General features: G+C 36.7%; 1 protein-coding gene across 1 annotated transcript in view; it reads right to left on the bottom strand.

Annotated features, from left to right (window-relative positions):
* Positions 1–16097, bottom strand: part of LOC139744802 (uncharacterized) — a 64954-nt gene extending 48857 nt beyond the window's left edge. Inside the window, exon 1 of the mRNA XM_071655217.1 lies at positions 15637–16097. Coding sequence (XP_071511318.1) covers positions 15637–15730 — 94 coding nt within the window. The 5' untranslated portion in view covers positions 15731–16097. The remainder of the gene's footprint in view (positions 1–15636) is intronic.
* Positions 16098–18871: the final 2774 nt, after the last annotated feature.

Raw genomic sequence — 18871 nt, 5'->3', positions numbered from 1 at the left:
ATGAAAGATCAAGAAAGAAGCAAACCATACATTAACGTATTTGTCACACGAGTTTGATGGGAATTTAATTGAAACCCTTCGTATGCCAGTATAAGTGCCTATTGATAGAGGAAATACTGCCACCGCATGAGTGCTTTCTACCAGTGGTCTCTTGTTCTATCAGCTCGCACATATCAGCGCACACTCACTGGGGCGTACTTGTGCACATAGCTGTCCCATTGAGAGTTGTGTGGACGTACTCGAGAACCTCTTCCAGAGTAACATTATCTCTGTCAGTACCCACGTTTGTGACACCATGGTGCCGGTCGCACCATTCGCCATGTGCTTGCTTCATCAATCTGCGTGGAGCAGCGGTATTGATTTGCTCTGTTCTCAAAACGTCCAACCTCTCACGCGCGCACCGCTACCGAAACGTTTGCACGTGGGCAAAGTTGCCATGGAAACGCATCCCTCGAGAGGAAAAAAAGTGCTCCGACTCCACTGATAGCGTATAGCAACTCACCCTCAGGATTTGCCTGCTGTTTTGATATCAGTCATACCAAATACTTCAGTCCTTTCGACCCTTATAGCGCCACGCTGTACCGACGTTTCATCCAACACCTTTACCGACAAAGAGTTAAATTTGACATCCCCCTCCTCAAATTTAAACTCTCGCATGCATGTAGTTTGAGGCCGTTATTATTCAAAAGTGATGCAACACAAGCAGCTCTTCTCCCCCGAATAAGTCTAGAATAGACTATGGACTGCACATGATGGATCCGGAACAACCCCTCCCCCACCCCCTCCCCCCCCCCCCCCCCCCCCCTACACTCACACACTGCACACAGACAAAAGAAAAGCCGCTTTGCACAAAATGCGACCTATCCTTATTGATGCCGTATAGGCATTTGTCAGACAGCGCGTATGTTATGCGATTAAGTACACACCCTAAACATGCTTATATTCTAACACACAAACACACATACACACATTTACACACACATACATGTATATATACATGTATATATCGAGTATGATGTGTGTGTGCATTTGTGTGTGCGTGTGGGTGTGTGTGTATTTCATCAAGTTGTTCAAGTTGTACCATTAACTTAAGAGGTATACCAGTATGACATATGTGTTTGATGCGGGCCATCATATAACAATTCTACTATCAATTCTGTATTTGCAATTTATGCTTTCAAGCAGCATTAGCGGTTGAATACTAGCTGATTTTCTTGTGTATTATGTAGTTGTTACTTTGTTGATATGATTTCCACATCGCTGAACGAAATTCAAATAGTGCACAAGAATGGAAACAAATTGAAGTATTTGCGTAATGTTGAGAGCTTGTTGATTCATTGTGCTACGTAGCTATGGTTACTGCAAGAAAAAAAAAATGTGTTTTCACCTCTTATAGTTGGTTTAGGCTTTTTGGGGGGAGACGGGTGTCAAAAGTCCGTCGCAATTTCTCAAAAGCAAAGAAAGGTGAGATAGATAGATATATGTAGATATATGTGTTTGTGTGTGTGTATATGTGAATATGTAGGAATGATGTTATCGGATGCAAAGATACGTAGTAACGTAAGAGAGTAGTTATATACTTTGAATTTCTATTTCTCTTCACAAAAGTAAGGACAACAGGCAGATCATTCGCTAATCTTGGAATCTTTGCGGGCAGAAGTTTTCGAAAAGATCTAAATCTGAATTTAAAAAAAAAAATAATAGACCAATGCAAGTGAGGAATACCAGCCTTTAATTAGAACTTATCCAGCAGCTTTGTTTGGTATAATGGATCTAAATAATTTTATATAAGCCTACTTTGATAAGAGTTGTTATAATAATGATAATGATAATAGTAACAATAATAAGTTAATTATCTTTATTCTAATAGCACTCTGTTTGATAAGATTAATCCAAACATATCTTTCTATAAGAACTGCAATAATGATATATAGATAAGTTATTATCATTATTATAGTCATTATTATCATTATTATTATTATTATCATCATTTTATTGTGTTTTGGTATAACAGATATGAATACATGATTTGATAAGAACTGTCGTGTATCATTGGTAATTCGTGTAGTCTATATAGACTAAAAAGTTTATCTGACGGTTCTGACAAAAAAGAAAATATTAAGCCTAGGAAGCAGACTACACCACAAGAAATGTTGTTATTTGTATTACTGATAGGACTCAGAGATTCTCAATCTGTTTGGCAAGAAGCCAAATAAGATTTCTCGTTATCTATTTTCATATTTTCATATTTTTCTCGAAACTGAAAGAGTTTCAGAGGGAACTATCTGCAATTGCTAAAGAAATCTTCGGTGTGCGGTATATATATATAAGAAAAAAAGAACCTTGGCATACAAAGAAAATTAATACAAAATTTCGATCTCTGCAGCTACAAGATGTATTTTCTGACAATTTCCCTGCATAACCGATTTCCATAAAATGGCATGAACGTTGGATGACCCAACAACACTTTGTGTATGCATTGACTTGGTGGAAAGAAAGAACACGAGAGAGGGAGAAGAACAGACTATAGGGGAAGAGAAGAGAAAAGATTTTTAACAACCATGCTGTCCAAGAACAAGAAGAAGACATGCCACGGTAGTACAGCGAGGTGTTAGCATTTCCATAACTTCCAAATGCTGTTATCTCCGAGGATTATCTTGTCGTAAATATTAGTTTCACTCACATAAGGGGCAATATAGGATTGGAAATTCATTACTTTTGGAATCTTCGCAGATAAAAAGATGATGGCTTGTCGATCAAACGCGCAATCAGCAAGCCTTTGCAAGACGTGACAGCTATAATCTATAGGTGTATGTTTTAATGATGTTATTGACTAATCAGCATATTCATTAAAGGGAACACCTGTCAGTGTGGGTTTTCATCAATCTTGGATAGGATGATCACGCGGTTTAAAAAATAAAGATGATGAGATTCTCATCTTTTACCACCAAAAAAAAAAAGTCTAGGGGAGGGGGTACATATGCGATTTTCACTAGACTTCATCCCCCATAACCTGAAAATAACATTTTCCATTCATCTGTTACTCATAACTACATATTGAACTGCACTTTTTGCATGTACAGATGTATTACTTGTTTCTATGTCGGCCAAACCCCGGGCAAGCTTTCAGGTTATCAAAAAACAATCTTCGTTGCAAAGCTATGGGTGTGAAATATTGATAAGATCAAAATATCAAACTTGTATACTGTATTTCTATGTGCTTTAGCAGCTGGAAAAGAATTGTTATGATGTTAGCGTGGTGCCTGAAGGCTGAAGTTGCAGAGAGCTATGAAATAAGGGATTTGTGCACTGTCATGGATTGTGATCGGATTCTGCAGATTCAAGATTCATATATAGCATTCTTGTCTGGGAATTACATCGTTGAAACATGACAACAATTCTCTTGATTAGACTTCTGCTTTGCTCTTTTTGCGCTGTCGGGTTTTTTTTTTTTTTTCGTTTCTTCCGTTCGCCTGCTTTGCTCTGATTTCTCCCTATACGTGACATATTCTTACATTTGGGACGTGCTTCAGTAAAGCAGCGATTACCGTTAAGGTGAAATTATCTGGGTGTAGGGTTATTTCGTATGACACAGAAACGATATAGATTCTAACTGGTTTTATAACATTTGATGTTACTTTAATAGTGGCGTATTTGCTTGACATTTTCCATATGTTACAGGCGGGTGACTTTACTCCTCCCCGAGTGGGCAATATGTGGCGTATGTAGACCGTGGGGTTGTCCAAATGGCAGAAAGTGCAGAAAGGACCATTTTAAGGTCACATGTTCGTTGCCCGTCGAAGAGTGTATTTTGGTCAATGACAGGATCACTCTCTCTGCGTATCTCCTGTCTCTTTTTATCCATCCATTGTCCAAGGCAATGACAGTTGAAATATCAATAAGGCCACTTTGATGCCTCTTTTGCTTTGTGATAGTACCTTCTTTTTTTTTCTTTTTTGGAGGGGGGATTTAAAATTGGTCAGCTGCTTTCCCGGCTGCTTTCTGATCTCACACATCCAGTCGACTGTAACTCCATCAAGATTCAAATCGTTTTAGAAACATAAACAGAGTGCCTTAGGTATCTTTGGATGTCCCTTCTGATATTGCTGTTGACACTCGTTTCTATACTTGGTATAATGTCAAAAAAAAAATTACCAGAATGATGTCAGTACTATGTCTATATTTACGATCCCCCTTAATCTTCCTCCTATATTCTCTCTTCTCTCCCTTTCCCTCTCGTTCACTTCTCCCTTCTTTCTCTATTTCAATCTCTCTCTAACAAAGTATTCAGTCCTCTCTATCTTTCTCCTATCACTCAATCTTTCTTCCTATCCTTCTGCTGTTTCATCTTTCTCTTCTTCTGTCTATTCTTCTTCATCTCCTCCTCCTCTTCTTTCCTTCCCTTTCGTCTTTTACTGATAATTTTACACTTCTTGCTCATCTTCTTCCTATATATCCTTCTTCTTCATCCATATTTCTTGCTCTCTTTCCTGCGGTGGCAAAAGGCGCCATAGGCAAACCTGTGTCCCACTCAATGTTAAGTTATGCGAAAGACTTATTATGGCTGTATGACCCTTCTGCCTTAAAGGCATTATTTGTCATTTGCAGATATAAAAAAAAATCAAAAGCTTCAAAATAGTTCTAACATGTGAGTTAAGTTTTTCATTTGACGTTTCATCCCGTTCATACCTGTACTTCTCTTTATGAGCATTTGATTTGTTTTTTGGTTTGCTTTTTATGTATTGTGTTCTATTCTGTGAAATGTTGTATGTGACTTTTTGTATACATTCGATGAGATCTGTAAAAACTGTAATGATTGTTACCTTTGGATATTATTTGTTCGATGTAATTACTTGTTTTCATGACCTAAGAGTTGGATATAGTGATATTCCAGTTTTGACGAAATACACAATGTCATATCATTTTTATGGGTCATAACCTAGAAAACATTGACCCAGATATACATATATCCAAATCCTCCCATTCATATAGTTGTTATACTGCTAATGAATTTATTGTTGAATTTGTGAATCCCATAGGTTTTAGTTTGATTCATTTTAATGCCCGAAGTCTTCAAAATAATTTTGATGAAATTGAAGAACTCTTATTATCATTAAAACATTCACTTTCTATTATTGCCATCTCGGAAACCTGGATTTCAGGAACACCACTGATTCCTTTTAAATTACCAGGATATAGTTTTGTAAACGTCAATAGATACCGTGGTCGAGGGGTGGGGTTGGTTTATTTATATCTAAAAATATAGATTTTATGATTAATACTGATGTTATTCAGACAGAGGAGGAAAAAAAATGTTGTGAAAGTTTGTTTATTGATTTTATTGATAAGAACATGAAATATTCAGTTGGTGTTATTTATAAAAAACCAAGTTGTAATAATGAAACTTTCTTTGAATGTTATCATAGAATGCTTGCAACTGTATCTAGAGAACGCAGGAATCTTTATGTGTTAGGTGATTTTAATATTGATTTGATAAAGCGTTCATTGGATCAATATGTCAGTAATTTTATTGATATTAATTCATGTCTTGGTTTATTTCCTTTGATTAATGCTCCAACCCGTTAAACTGCAAGTAGCTCTATACACTCATTGATAATATATTTACTAATGTTTTAGACACTCATTTTGATTGTGGGTGTTTATATGTGGATATCACCGATCATCTCCCTATATTTTTAATATCTAATGTAGAATTCTCAGAGAAGAGAAAAAAATTACCTAATCTCGTTCGTAATATATCAATGGAGGGCATAAATGCGCTGAATAATGAACTTTGTAATACAGATTGGTCCCCTGTGTACTCTGCCCTTTATGTTGATGATGCATACAATGCATTTTTGTTTATGTTTATGCTTTTGTTGGACAAGCATTTACATTTTAGGAAAAATAAAGTATTTGTTAATAAAATTAGAAATCCTTGGATATCTCCAAAGCTTTTTCGGTATATTAAAAGAAAAAATAAATTATACAAAAAATTTTTGAACGATACATCTCTTTTTGATGAAGATAAATATAAAAGGTATAGAAATAAGGTTTCAAAGTTAGCGCGTAAGGCAAAGAAAAAATATTATTGTAATAATTTTAGGGAATCTAAAAATGATAGCAAACATACTTGGAAAGTTATTTATAGTGTTTTCCAAAACTCAGAGAAGAGTGTTCCAAGTTTTTTTATGTTTGATGAAAAGAAGGTAGATGATCCACAAGTTACAGCAAATGAATTCAATTCATATTTTGACAATTGTTGTGCAACAGCTTTAAAATCCATGCTCCCACTAGAAAATTCATGTAACCACACTTTTGATATTTTTCTCAAAAATAGTTGTGAGCAATCCCTTTTCTAAATCCTATTAAAGAATGTGAAATTGTTGAAATATGTAAATTATTGAAATGTAGTCATTCTTAGGATTGTAATCATTTGAATGTTAATATTTTGAAGAAAATAATTCATTTTATTGTTAAACCATTTGTTTATATTTTTGATAAATCTATTGAAACAGGAAATGTTCCTATCAAACTAAAAATTGCAAAAGCTGTGCCTGTTTATAAAAAGGGGAACTTTCATATATTACAAAATTATCGTTCTATTTCTATCCTGCCTTGTTTTTCAAAACTGATAGAAAAATGTGTATTTAACCGTGTATATTCTTTTTGTTGTAACAATGATATATTATCAAAAAGTCAGTACGGATTTAAGCGAAATCATTCCACTTCCCATGCATTGATAGATTTACAGGATAAAATCATATCAGCAATCGATAAGAGTAATTTTGGTTTAGGAATATTTATGGATTTGTCCAAAGCTTTCGACAATTTTGATCATAAAATTATACTTTACAAATTGAAGCATTATGGGATTCGTGGCACAGCTCTCAAGCGGTTTACTAGTTATTTAAATAAGCGTTCCCAATACACATTCTTTACTAATCATTCTTCAAATCAAAGTCATATTAAGTACGGTGTGCCCCAAGGTTCTATTTTTGGTCCCCTTTTATTTTTATTGTATGTTAATGACATAACAAAATCCACCCAAAAAATGGAATTCGTTTTGTATGCCGATGACACCACCTTATTTTATACCCAATCTGATGTAAAGAATTTAAAAAAAAAATGTTGAATATGAATTGGGTAAAGTTATAAAATGGTTTGAAGTTAATAAGTTATTTGTGAATTATGACAAAACATATTTTGTTCCATTTCAAAATAGATGTAGTAATATTTGTGATGTATTAGATGATATTGTTCTAACTATCGATTTTAAGTTATTGAAAAAATGTAATCACGTAAATTTTCTTAGTATTCAAATTGACAAACATCTACAATGGAATGAGCATTTTGATTATATGAAAAATAAGGTTTCGAAGAGTGTTGGCATTTCATACAAACTAGAAAATTGCTTACCCCGATCTGTTCTCCTTTTTTTTTTGTATAATTCGTTGATATTACCGTATTTGTCGTATTGTCTACCAGTCTGGGGCAACAGCAATCAGTACAAGTTAAATTCCATTTTGAAACTACAAAAGAAGGCTGTACGTATTTGCACAGGGAATCATTACGTTCTCATTCTACGCCACTGTTTAAACAACTGAACATATTACAAATTCAAGATTTACATTCCTACCATATTGCAATACTCGGCTTCTTTTATTTTAAAACTTGTTACCAGTGCACATAATGCAAATGTTTAATGTCAAAAGCAATATTCACCATTATGAGACCCGCAAAAGTCATGATTTTCATTTGTTTAAAGTTAACTCCATTTTTATTCAAAGATCTGTCAGATTTAGCTTTCCTGTCATCTGGAACTCATTACCAAATAACATTAAGTCATGTCAAACATTAAGATTGTTTAAAAAGTTCCTCAAAAGGTCATTATTACTGAATTATTGAATCATTTATGAAAAGTTGATCTCTCTTATTTTGTATCTATATATCTTTGTATTTTGTGTGTGTGCTCGTTATGTGTTTCCTCATCAATCTGACTTGTAACATATGCCGGTAAAATACCTCATTAGAAGGTTTAAGAGAACTTACTTCCTCACAAGGCTTCTGAAGCTTCCCTCCAAGTTCTCTTTTTTCATTTCACATTTAAGTTAACCAAAGGCTGTATTCCTCAGTTAAATAACTAAGTGTTTTATTCTGTTAATTTGTTATATCTATTATGTTATACATTCTAATCACCTATTGTATGCTTTGTATTTATGTATGTGTGCATTGCATGTTTGTTTGTTTTTTATCGTAGAAATGAATAAACGAATTGAACTGAAGGATAGAAACAACCAATGTAAAAAAGTTAATCAGTATAATCAGTGTTCAGTATTGTTGAAATATACAAAATGTGAACAATAGTTGTGATGATTTTTTTTCTAGACTAAACTGTCGAAAGTTATGGTTTATTGAGAAAAAATGATAGTATCTCTTTATATTTTAGGCTTTACTGCATGCGAATTTTTAATATGGTAGGATGTTTTGTGATAACTCGAATATTTTTTGATCACTGCTGACAATGGTAAGCAACACCTTTAATTCTTTCGAGATTTTTGGGCATGAATTTCTGTCCGAGCAGTATTATACCCATATGGACTCTGCGTGGACTAGTACCACATTTTCTTGATGACCCGAACTCTTCAAATTGCAGAAGGGGCGTAACCTACTGCACGTCGCATCACCCTTTTGCATTACATTGTGTTCCCGAATCAACTGTAACTCCAGATTAATCATCTTCGAGTTCACTCTGGTATGTCTGTTGTTTTGGCTAGTTGGCAAACACCACATTCTCATTTCATATTTGGAAGAAAAAACAAGCAAAATAAAACAGGAAATAGCATGAATTCAACATGAAACTACAAATTTTTCCAAAAAATGCATGGAAGGACCCAAGTTTCATTGTTAATGTTTCATGACCCCGGAAGTGAAGTGAAAGGACCGGAGGGATTACACTGCAGTTTCTATCGGTGAGTAATAATCACTTCCGTGTCACATCTGCGCCTCCAGACAAGACAACATCAAAGGTATATCATTGCAACATATCTCCGCCCACCGCCTTCGACCAGAGGCAGTGGCTGGTACAAGTAATTAATTTCTGAGTGGCTTACGAGGCGTCACACGAGAAGGGCTGAACAAATATAGCGAGTTCGTCCCGTGTACACACACGACAACCAGCTCCGATTTCCAAACCCCAACCTTTGCAAGTCGAAAGGGTTCTTGCCCAAACCATGCAAGGTCAATGTTCAATATTTAGATGTATTGTATATACACCACCGCTCGCTTTCGCTTCCTGAATCGACTAACAAGCAAAAAATGTTTGTATTTACATACTACACGTGCGGGAACTTAATCAAAAGAAACTCGGAGATTTGTGTAACGTGCGGTCCATTATATGAGAGCAATATTGTGATTCCATAATACATTGGGGGAAACAAACGGGAATAAAGGGGAAAAAATCAGAAGAATCAGGTGCCACGTAATCATTGTGGATGGGTCACGTGTGGTTTTTCGACCAATAACTAGTCGATTAATTCCCGTTGTTTAACACTGAAAGGGATTTTAATGCTTTGCGTAGTTTCCCTCTTCAAGTCATACAGCATTGAATTACAACAACAAAAAAGTCGTAACTACGTCATGATTTTTTTAATTCAACGAGGCTTGTGAAAAGTACATAATTATGAACATGTGCCAATTCCACTAATAATGCTAATAGTCAAACTTATTACGATGGCTTTCACTCTGACGTTCGTGATTCAGTTCGTTTAATATTACGATCACTTTATTGAGAATATTGAAATGAATTTTGTTAAAAAAGGGGGAGAAGAAAAAATACTGTATACAACAAACAAAATGATACAGAGTGAGCAATGTTATATATCATTTAGTCTTAATCCACATTAATTTCACACTATTCTATAGCTGGTCATGCACTGAAGAGATATCACAAGACATTTAGAAATAAAAGCTACGAGAAAAAGCAACATAAAAGTTTATTGTGTATGAGTATTCACGACTTTGGCACCCCCTCCCCCCCCCCCACACACACACACACACACGCACACTTCCTTTGTCCTCCATCCCCTCTCACTTTAAAGGGATCTATAGTTTTAGTGTGAGACCTAACTTCAGGTTTCTAACATTTTTCTGGTGAGGTAATGAGAAACCTGTTATGAAGTATGAATGAGCATGTGATTCCAAAAGGGATTCAACGTTTATTTGATGAAAATTGGTTTTGAAATGGCTGAGATATCCAAAACAGGTGGGACCTGCATTTTATTAGGATCGCTTTGTTTTACTTTGTTTTTTGATGTCTCAGCCATTCCAAAACCGATTTTTATCTAATATACTTTGAATTCCTCTCAGAATGGTATGCTCTGTATTATTTAATGAGTAGCTTCTTGGTATCTCGCAAAAAGTTAAAAGCCCAATCCTTTTCTCCACCAATACTATACCATCCATTTAATATCATACTGATAGACAATTATGATATACCCCCATCCCTCCACACCCCCTTTCTCCCTCTTCTGTGTTTATTGGCGAAATTACACCTAATTAGAAAAGTGTCGTCAAAATAGGCGTATTTTGTCCATTAGTTTTGTTTGTTTGTCTGTTCATTTGTTTCGAAAACTTTTAGGTTAAATTCCTATTTCTCAACAAACATGCATTCGCAGTATTCACATGTTGTGCCGGTAATTTCTAATCAGGCGGTTAGATAAATTCATGTATAGTTGTTATCATTATCATTATCATTATCATTACTATCATTATTATCATTATTATCATCATTATTATCATTATCATCATTATTATCATTATCATTATTATTACTATCATTATTATCATTACTATCATTATTATTATTATTACTATCATTATTATCATCATCATTATTATTATTATTACTGACTACTGTAGTCGTTCAAACAATGAATGTATGTCCGCATTGGAAATCAAGTCTAACTCTCTATATGAAATGGATACTAACTATCGGCCGGTTTATCCATGCATCTTTTTTTTTTACCCGCAAACAAGAGCATACAACTGTATAGCCTATATCCAGTTTTTATTGCAGATCTGTAAAATGCAAAGAAATGCATGTTTGTGACAGCTGGTACATATTGCTTGTGCTCGCTGTTCAATCCATTGCTATATTTACTCATGTTATTCAAGCTTGTGTGTACCTGTTTTCGGTGATGGCCTATTTACTTTGGATGATTTAGGAGGGATGAAGCAGACTTGGTGTAAAATTGTCCACAGTTGTCATTAATCTGATGACATGATTTAGTACATCAGTTAAGAGTGCAAAAGCACCAACGTGAAAATATGAAAATCTCGTACTTGACAGTATTTATATAGGAGCCCACAGTTACAGCCCTTAAAAGCAAATTCTAAATCCAGTTGAGAAGGGATAAAGGTTGCTCCGTTTACCTCTTTCCTTCGCCGATCAGTTTTTGTTTTTTTTTTTTTTTTTTTACGGGGGGGGGGGGGGTCTTTTGCGAAAAAAAGGGGAGAAAAAGAATAGGTTAGAAGGTCAAGAAGTGAGCATCGTGTTGCACAATGACTTAATGAAATAACACAAGGCATACGCAAGCCTTGTCATAACGTCAAAGCCTAGCATTAGGAGGCGGGGAACACCGTGTCTTAGCAGACGTTCTTGCGCGCCAGAGGTTCAAAGCTATTATGTCCGCATGGGGGAATTGCACACGAACCGCAGCATCAGTTCACGGTATATGAGTTCATGAACATTGCGCCTATTTGCACTAGACCTTCATGGTGGAGATTGGGGTGGGGGTGCTCTCGATAGTCACAAATGTCAACGCCTTCGGGATGAGAACTCGTGAACATTTTAGCACAATATATTTTAATCACAGCATCGCCCTACTCCAGATATTTCAATTTCGCATTCTGAAATTATTGGAATATCATGCGGCGCTGTTGAGAAGCTAAGTGGTGTAATGAGGGCGCTCGTGGCGTTACTTCTCACCCGTGTGATCTCGCCGACTTGATTGGACAAACACTTGACAATTGATAAGTAATATACTTCCAGCCTTGTATAATCGCGCAATATCGAATACAAACGTTGCGTTTCACCAACAATTAAGATTGCCCAAACTGTACATTCGATCACCGGCTGGCGTTCAGCTGGATTACAGTGATACACATTCATTCTTGAGAAGCCATCACTGCAAGTAATATTTCGGCAAGAACTTATATACAGGAAATATTGGCAAGTCCTTGTTTGATATGAAATTACCAACAAAGTTGACTGTCACTGACGACATATATATACACGTAACGAATTGTGTTAAATTGTCTCATGCAATAGCTGACAGAGAACCCTTTCTATTGCTCTTTTTATCACACTAAAAGATAAAATCGTTACCCCCTGCTTGTTCTTACGAAATACGGGAAATATCTACGGTCTGGTGCCATATTCCATTCGGCGTCCGGCCTCATGGAATATGGCACCAGACCGTAGATATTTGCCCGTATTTCGTGAACAAGCAGGGGGTAACTAATATTATCAGTATAGTAGTGTATAAGTAGTAGTAGCAGACCTATCATCACTTTACTGTTGTCTTATCATTATTACTATCATTGTCAACAAATTTTCTTTGTCATTGCTAATCACCATTTTTTTTATTACAAATTTCGCTAATTTAAACATGCAAAGAAAGTTAAAGATATTTTTCTGACCTCAGTACCAAGCGAGTAATGATGCAACCCGTACATCACATGAGTTCGGTCTACAGATCCCTACAGCACATACACTTATGGAAGATGCGTTGACCAAGGACGTACCACAGGCCTCCTTAAATGGACCGATGATTTGACACAGAGCACATTTTTTTTTTTTTTTACGTAAATGAAAACTTTGCAGAGATACAGAGATACACGTATAGGGAGGGGGACGAACTGAACATCGCCATATAAGTAACTGCCGCAGAATCACTCTATACGTTGAAGGAATACTTCGAGTGGAAGTTATCACCATTCTAATCAACGTCAAACACTCGTTTTTAAGGCTCTCGCGATTGTTTTACAACAGACGCTGGAGCGAAAGAGCAAAACAGGAAAGGAGTGTATTATATACGATGGGATTAAACGGTATACTAAGTTTATTATATCCTATGATATATTATATATATATATATATGCAGATGACGCTCTGAAATAGAAGCACGATATGTTTCGTCACATGCACACGTAAAGAGAAATTCGAGTACATCGCAACTTGTGTGTGTGTGTGTGTGTGTGTGTGTGTGTGTGTAGGTGGGGGGGGGTTGAGCCGTCCTGAACAGAAATATATCAGAGGGGTTTTGAAAATGATATCATGTCGTCACACCCATGCACGTCACATAATAGGCCTACTCCAAAAGATGCTGAATCTCATGCAGATTGCCTCATGGGGGGGGGGGGGGGGGGTCTAGTAAAAACTAGACGTGATCTGATAGACTTTGTAACAACAAAGGTGATTAAGTAACTTCTAAAGGACATTAACTTACTCCGCATGCATTTGAGTTTCATTTGCCTTTAAGTCCGTACAATTTTATTCCTTCAGGTTTACATGGAGAGACGTTAAGTTTGGCAGAACACGCATAGACACAACCGTAGCTCACCATTAAAAGGATGGTACAGCGTTGGTTGCGATGGGACTTCAGGTTTCTAACATTTTTGATGATGGCTTTTGAGATAATGACAAACTTGGTATGAAATATGAAAGAGCGTTTAATTCTAAGAGGAATTCAGAGTTAATTTGATCAAAATTGATGTTCAAATGCTTAAGACATCCAAAATAAAGCAATCGTAAAATAATGGGACCCATCTCATATTAAGATCGCTTTGTTTTGCTTTGTTTTTGAATATCTCGGCCATTTCAAAACTGATTTTTGAAAAATAAACTTTGAATTCCTCTTAGAATTGCATGCTGTGTAACATTTCATAAAGTGGTTTCTAAGCATCTCGCAAAAAACTAAAAGTTGAATCCTCACATCAACCGATACTGTATCATCCTTTTAAAGCTGTTGATATGTGATACTGGCGCAAGTTTGGCGCATGCTACTTCCTTAACATCACTTGCAATCGTCTGACAAACTATGATGAAAATCAGGACCATACGAGGAAATATCTCACGTGTCATCATAGGATTTTTGCGAGCGTAGAGACATTTCTAAATGTCATACTGGGATCAAGCTTTAACTTTTGACGACGTTTCGTGGAGTGTAAAGGTTAGATACACGAACTTGATATTATAGTCTCCTACAAAACAATGGTAGAAAGACTGCTGAATAGTGCAGAATAAAAACTAAATACGCCTCCATTCCACCTTACATTGTCAAGTGAGCTATTTTGTATCTTTATTGACTGACATCTTCATCTCCGTTCAAATTGGATAAACGTGAACAAACAACAAGCGGCGGCGTATCAATCGATAGACTGCCCTACCGTAGCATTTCAGCTACTTGTCCTTGATTCGAAGTTATCTTTTCAGCAGTCAGCATCAAAGCTAGATAGATAGTTCACCGATTCAGACAAGGTCGAAGGTCTTTCCAGAATGGCATCTCGACAACGACGAAACAGAGAATCATTTCAAATCATTCATTGGGCGGTACTCCCAATACCTTTAGGATCTTTTGTTACTGATCTGTCGGCGTATAAGCATAATCACGCCTTGACGACCCACGAAGTCTTTGTAGCTCACTGGACACATGTAAATAAACGTAAGGGGAGCGCACCACCCTCTCAACGTGCTGACACTAATTGCGCGCGACAAGTGCAGATAACTAAGTGCATAGAAGGACAGAAAGAATGCTTTTACCAGCGTCCTTAAGATGAAGGGAAGAGGATCGCTTTCTCTTTCTCCTCAAATTGTCTGCCAATCGAAACTGCACGAAGGTGATGCCGTCATACGTTGAAATGCCATCTGATTTTTATCTTTTGTTTAAGAATAGCCAAGATTGTTTGGATTTTTTTTTCTTTCTCTTGAGCATAAAATCATGGCAACATGTTGATTTCATAGAGTGAAGTCACGTGTGGAATGTGCGTGCCCTATTGTGCGCCTTCTGGGCATGGGTACCTCAGCAGAAAAGGATGCGGAAGAAGAAAGGTTATGACAATTTCCATTTTAGTAAACAGTTCTGATAGCGACAATCATAACAGACGTCATTACAGTTTTTTGTCAATGTAGGAAAGATCAGAACCGTTGCAGGGCTCTTTTTAGAAACCAACGCATGAAAGTGCAATGAGAAAGGGAAAGAAAGGCAAAGTAACCATTGGGCATTGGAGGAGTTTGGCGTAATAGGTGAATCACAATCTCCTGTACAAATTACATATCGGTATTTTATCACTGTCTCAATAAATTCTACGATTTCGTAAGAATGGTTGCCCATCTGTCAAGTGATTTACTTCAGCAAAGACGCAAATAAAACTACTCTTGGTATCTTCAGTCGTTTGATACTCTGCGAAGTATTCGGAGAATTCCTCCAGGAGACTCTTTTGAGCTAATCGTGATCACAAACCAAAGTGGCGTCGATTTGACGAAGATAGGGAAAAATAATGAACGACAAAAGACGACAACAAATTCGTAAGCAACAGTATTCAACAGTTGAAAGAGTCATGTTGATAACTTACCACCTCTTGCCACTCTCGACGAACCCTCCGCTAAGAGAGCCAAGCACAGCCCCAGCCCAAGGAAGCGAACTACAGCCTTCGAAACAGTCCTCATTATTAGGGATATGCGTGCAGCAGGAGCGACTCAGTACCTCTACTATCCCAGGAAAGAACACGATGTGGGACCAGCCAACTCAACAGGTGATACCCCGGGCACAATCCCGTACACCGCCGCTCTTTTTCAGGTCGAACTTCGCCAGAACGCTGTATCGTCGATGAATGCGTTTCCTTGCATGTATTCCGAGATTTAGTCTGCTCTCTTTTCCCACACCTTCCTACCAGTCTTATCGTGGGCAGACGGCCTCAAAAACCACGATGGTGACGCTGAATCAGCGATTTCAATTAATATTCAAAACACACACATATATACTGGGAAGGTGGAACGGATCGTCCGATTTAAACAAAAGAAGAGATAATCTATGAAAGTGATGATGCCTTATTGGATGAAGAGTTATCGGGCGTGGGTCGGCTACACGCAGTGTGTTTGCTCCTTACTACTGATCGACGGGCCGAACTCAAAACGCAAAACATTACTGCTCTTTGATTTCTCGTTAGTTTGATGACGTCAGCGCGTACGTAATGCTCCGATTGGCTGGCGGTGTCTACAGCAGTCAGCATGCATATTCATGGTACGTGAAATCCTCTGTTTCACACCACTCACTTCTTAATGCACGTTTGTGATTTCAATGGGCAAAGCAATTTCCTCTAGTTGAATCTCCCCATACTTCTTAATATCTGGAGGCCATGATAAACAAATATTGGACATTACGCGATACTATGTATTTATTAATCCTTTGGCAATGGTGTCATAAATGATAAATGCGCCTTACGATCACTCGATTTTGAGAGGTGGATTTTATTCTCGACATCCCTGGACAGAGACTTGAGATTATGTAGAAAAGTCTTGCGGAAATGTTCGGATTTCGTTGTTCTCTTTCATATTTACAATTACAAGTCAGTAAATGAATAACGCATCAAAGACATCGCGATGAATAATTAACCATAATGGATCGTAACAAAAATGATGCGAGGACTTCGCAACTTGCCGTTCACTCAATAAATGAAGACGCAGTTCTCAATGTCCAAAAGTCATATTCAGCATGTGCCTTCGCAATCCATGTACGACTCGTAGGAGCAGCTGTTTAGATGGTAAATGGATGGTGTAAGACACGCATCGCTGCATTAACAACGCTAGTGGCGACGATCGATTGAAGCTATCAACTGAAGATATCAAAGTAATCCGCATCACCCTCCATCGAAATTCGGGCGGTATATATTTATTTCTTCTTCTTTTTTTCATTTCTAGTACAAATCTTCGATTTAGAAATTGGTCGATGAATGAATCCTTTTTGGGCACACCATTTCTTGAAATGTTATTCCACCTATTGCTCAATTGCCTTTTCAATCTTTTAAGGTAACTCATTCGGCAATCACGACATTTGGTGCTTATAACGTGGTTCTTGCTACGCCGATGAATTCACTCATCTCAGCGCTGATACATGTTATTTATTTATTCATTCGGGGCTAATGAACAATGCAGCTAGTCGCAAAAAGTCAGCATGCCCACATTGCACTTAAAATTCATAAAGATCTTCTTCATACATTTAAACCGAAATGAAATTTAAGGGCAAATGTAGCAAAGAGGCAATCACTCTTACTAAAGACAACTACCATGATTTTGTAACTACGTATACCTACCACATTACACTGGGAATCAGAGAATTCAGTGTTAAAGTGTCTTTCATTTGGTCGTCCGTGTCGACATGTGCAAAATGTGTTGTGTGAACATGAACGAAAATACAATGTACTTACATTTGTACATTTTACTATGTAAGATGTTGTCTTGTACACACAAATTTGTGTATATAGCTGTATATACAACTGTATATATATACGTATATTGTGAGATATGAGAAAGAAAGGAGAAATCGGTGCGTAGCTTTGACGTCATTATTCCTTTTTACCGTTCCTCCTTTTTAGGAAAAGCGCAAGAGTTGAAAAATTGGTCTCCGCCGGGACTCGAACCCGGGTCTTTGGCATGGAACGCCAACGCCTTAAACCGCTCGGCCCCTGAGACGTCATAGCGGTTCAGGCAGACCCAAGCTCGAATACCCGACGGACCAATATATATATATATATATATATATATATATATATATATATATATATATATATATATATATATATGATATACAGCTTGATCACAAAACAAGCACTATGTTCAATCATTTCAAAGTATGTCCATGACCAGATAGAGCAATACAAACCCTTCCAACAGATACCCCGGATATCCCATATTTTCTTAGTATTTTCTGTTTTTTCGCAGGTGTAATCGCAAATAGATATCAACTATACAAGAATGGAGCTGACACGTTTTGCAACCAAACTCATGTTCACATTTATTTTTACTCAATGATGTCCTGACCCCTTCCTGAGCAAACTTTACTCTCTGATTGTTGAAACTCTTTAAAAGTACTGTTTACCATTGGTACCAGCCATTAGATAAAAAAATGACAATTGTCAGTTGTATCACAAAATATCCTACCATATAACAATTTTGCAATAAATCCTAAAATCTAAGTAGATATAATAACATTCGCCATAAACCATTATTGTATAGGGTTTATTCTAGAAACAATTTTATTAAAACTATTTTCCACATTGTTCACATTTTGTATATATAACAATACTTTGATACTTTGATAATACTGATTAATATTTTTACATTGGTTACCAAATTGTTTCTATCCCTAACTCACATTTTAAATGGTACATGGTAAATAATTCCTTTAAAAAATGAATAGCTTGGCACCATATATTTGGGTCAGAAATATCTCCACTATGCTAATGATTTTTTTTTTTTTTTTGGGTGGGGGTGTACCACCGAATGATTTTCAACTTTTCCAGGGGCTTTTCAAACATAATCACCTCATAAATATGGATTTCAGTGATACTGTGTCTCACCGAATTGTTTCTTTTTTCATATCATGGACTCATTATCATTGATATTCCCCATTCGGGATAATCCCAAATCAATTCGCCTCTGCTCACTAGCTGGCCGACTTTATTTGAGTTTAATTTTATGACTTTTTTTGCGGGGGAATTGCTTTCCCAAATTATACTTATTCAGCTTTGGAAGGATTGGGACAATATTTTGGGCCCAAAACAGAACGAGAGCTATTCTGTCAGTTGATAC

This window comes from Diadema antillarum, unplaced genomic scaffold, assembly GCF_040938485.1.
Source record: "Diadema antillarum isolate AM-2024a unplaced genomic scaffold, OU_Dant_1.0 seq00001212_RagTag, whole genome shotgun sequence".
NCBI lineage: Eukaryota > Metazoa > Echinodermata > Echinoidea > Diadematoida > Diadematidae > Diadema > Diadema antillarum.
The sequence above is the reverse complement of the archived record's forward strand: the minus strand, read 5'-3'. Positions and strand labels throughout refer to the sequence as shown.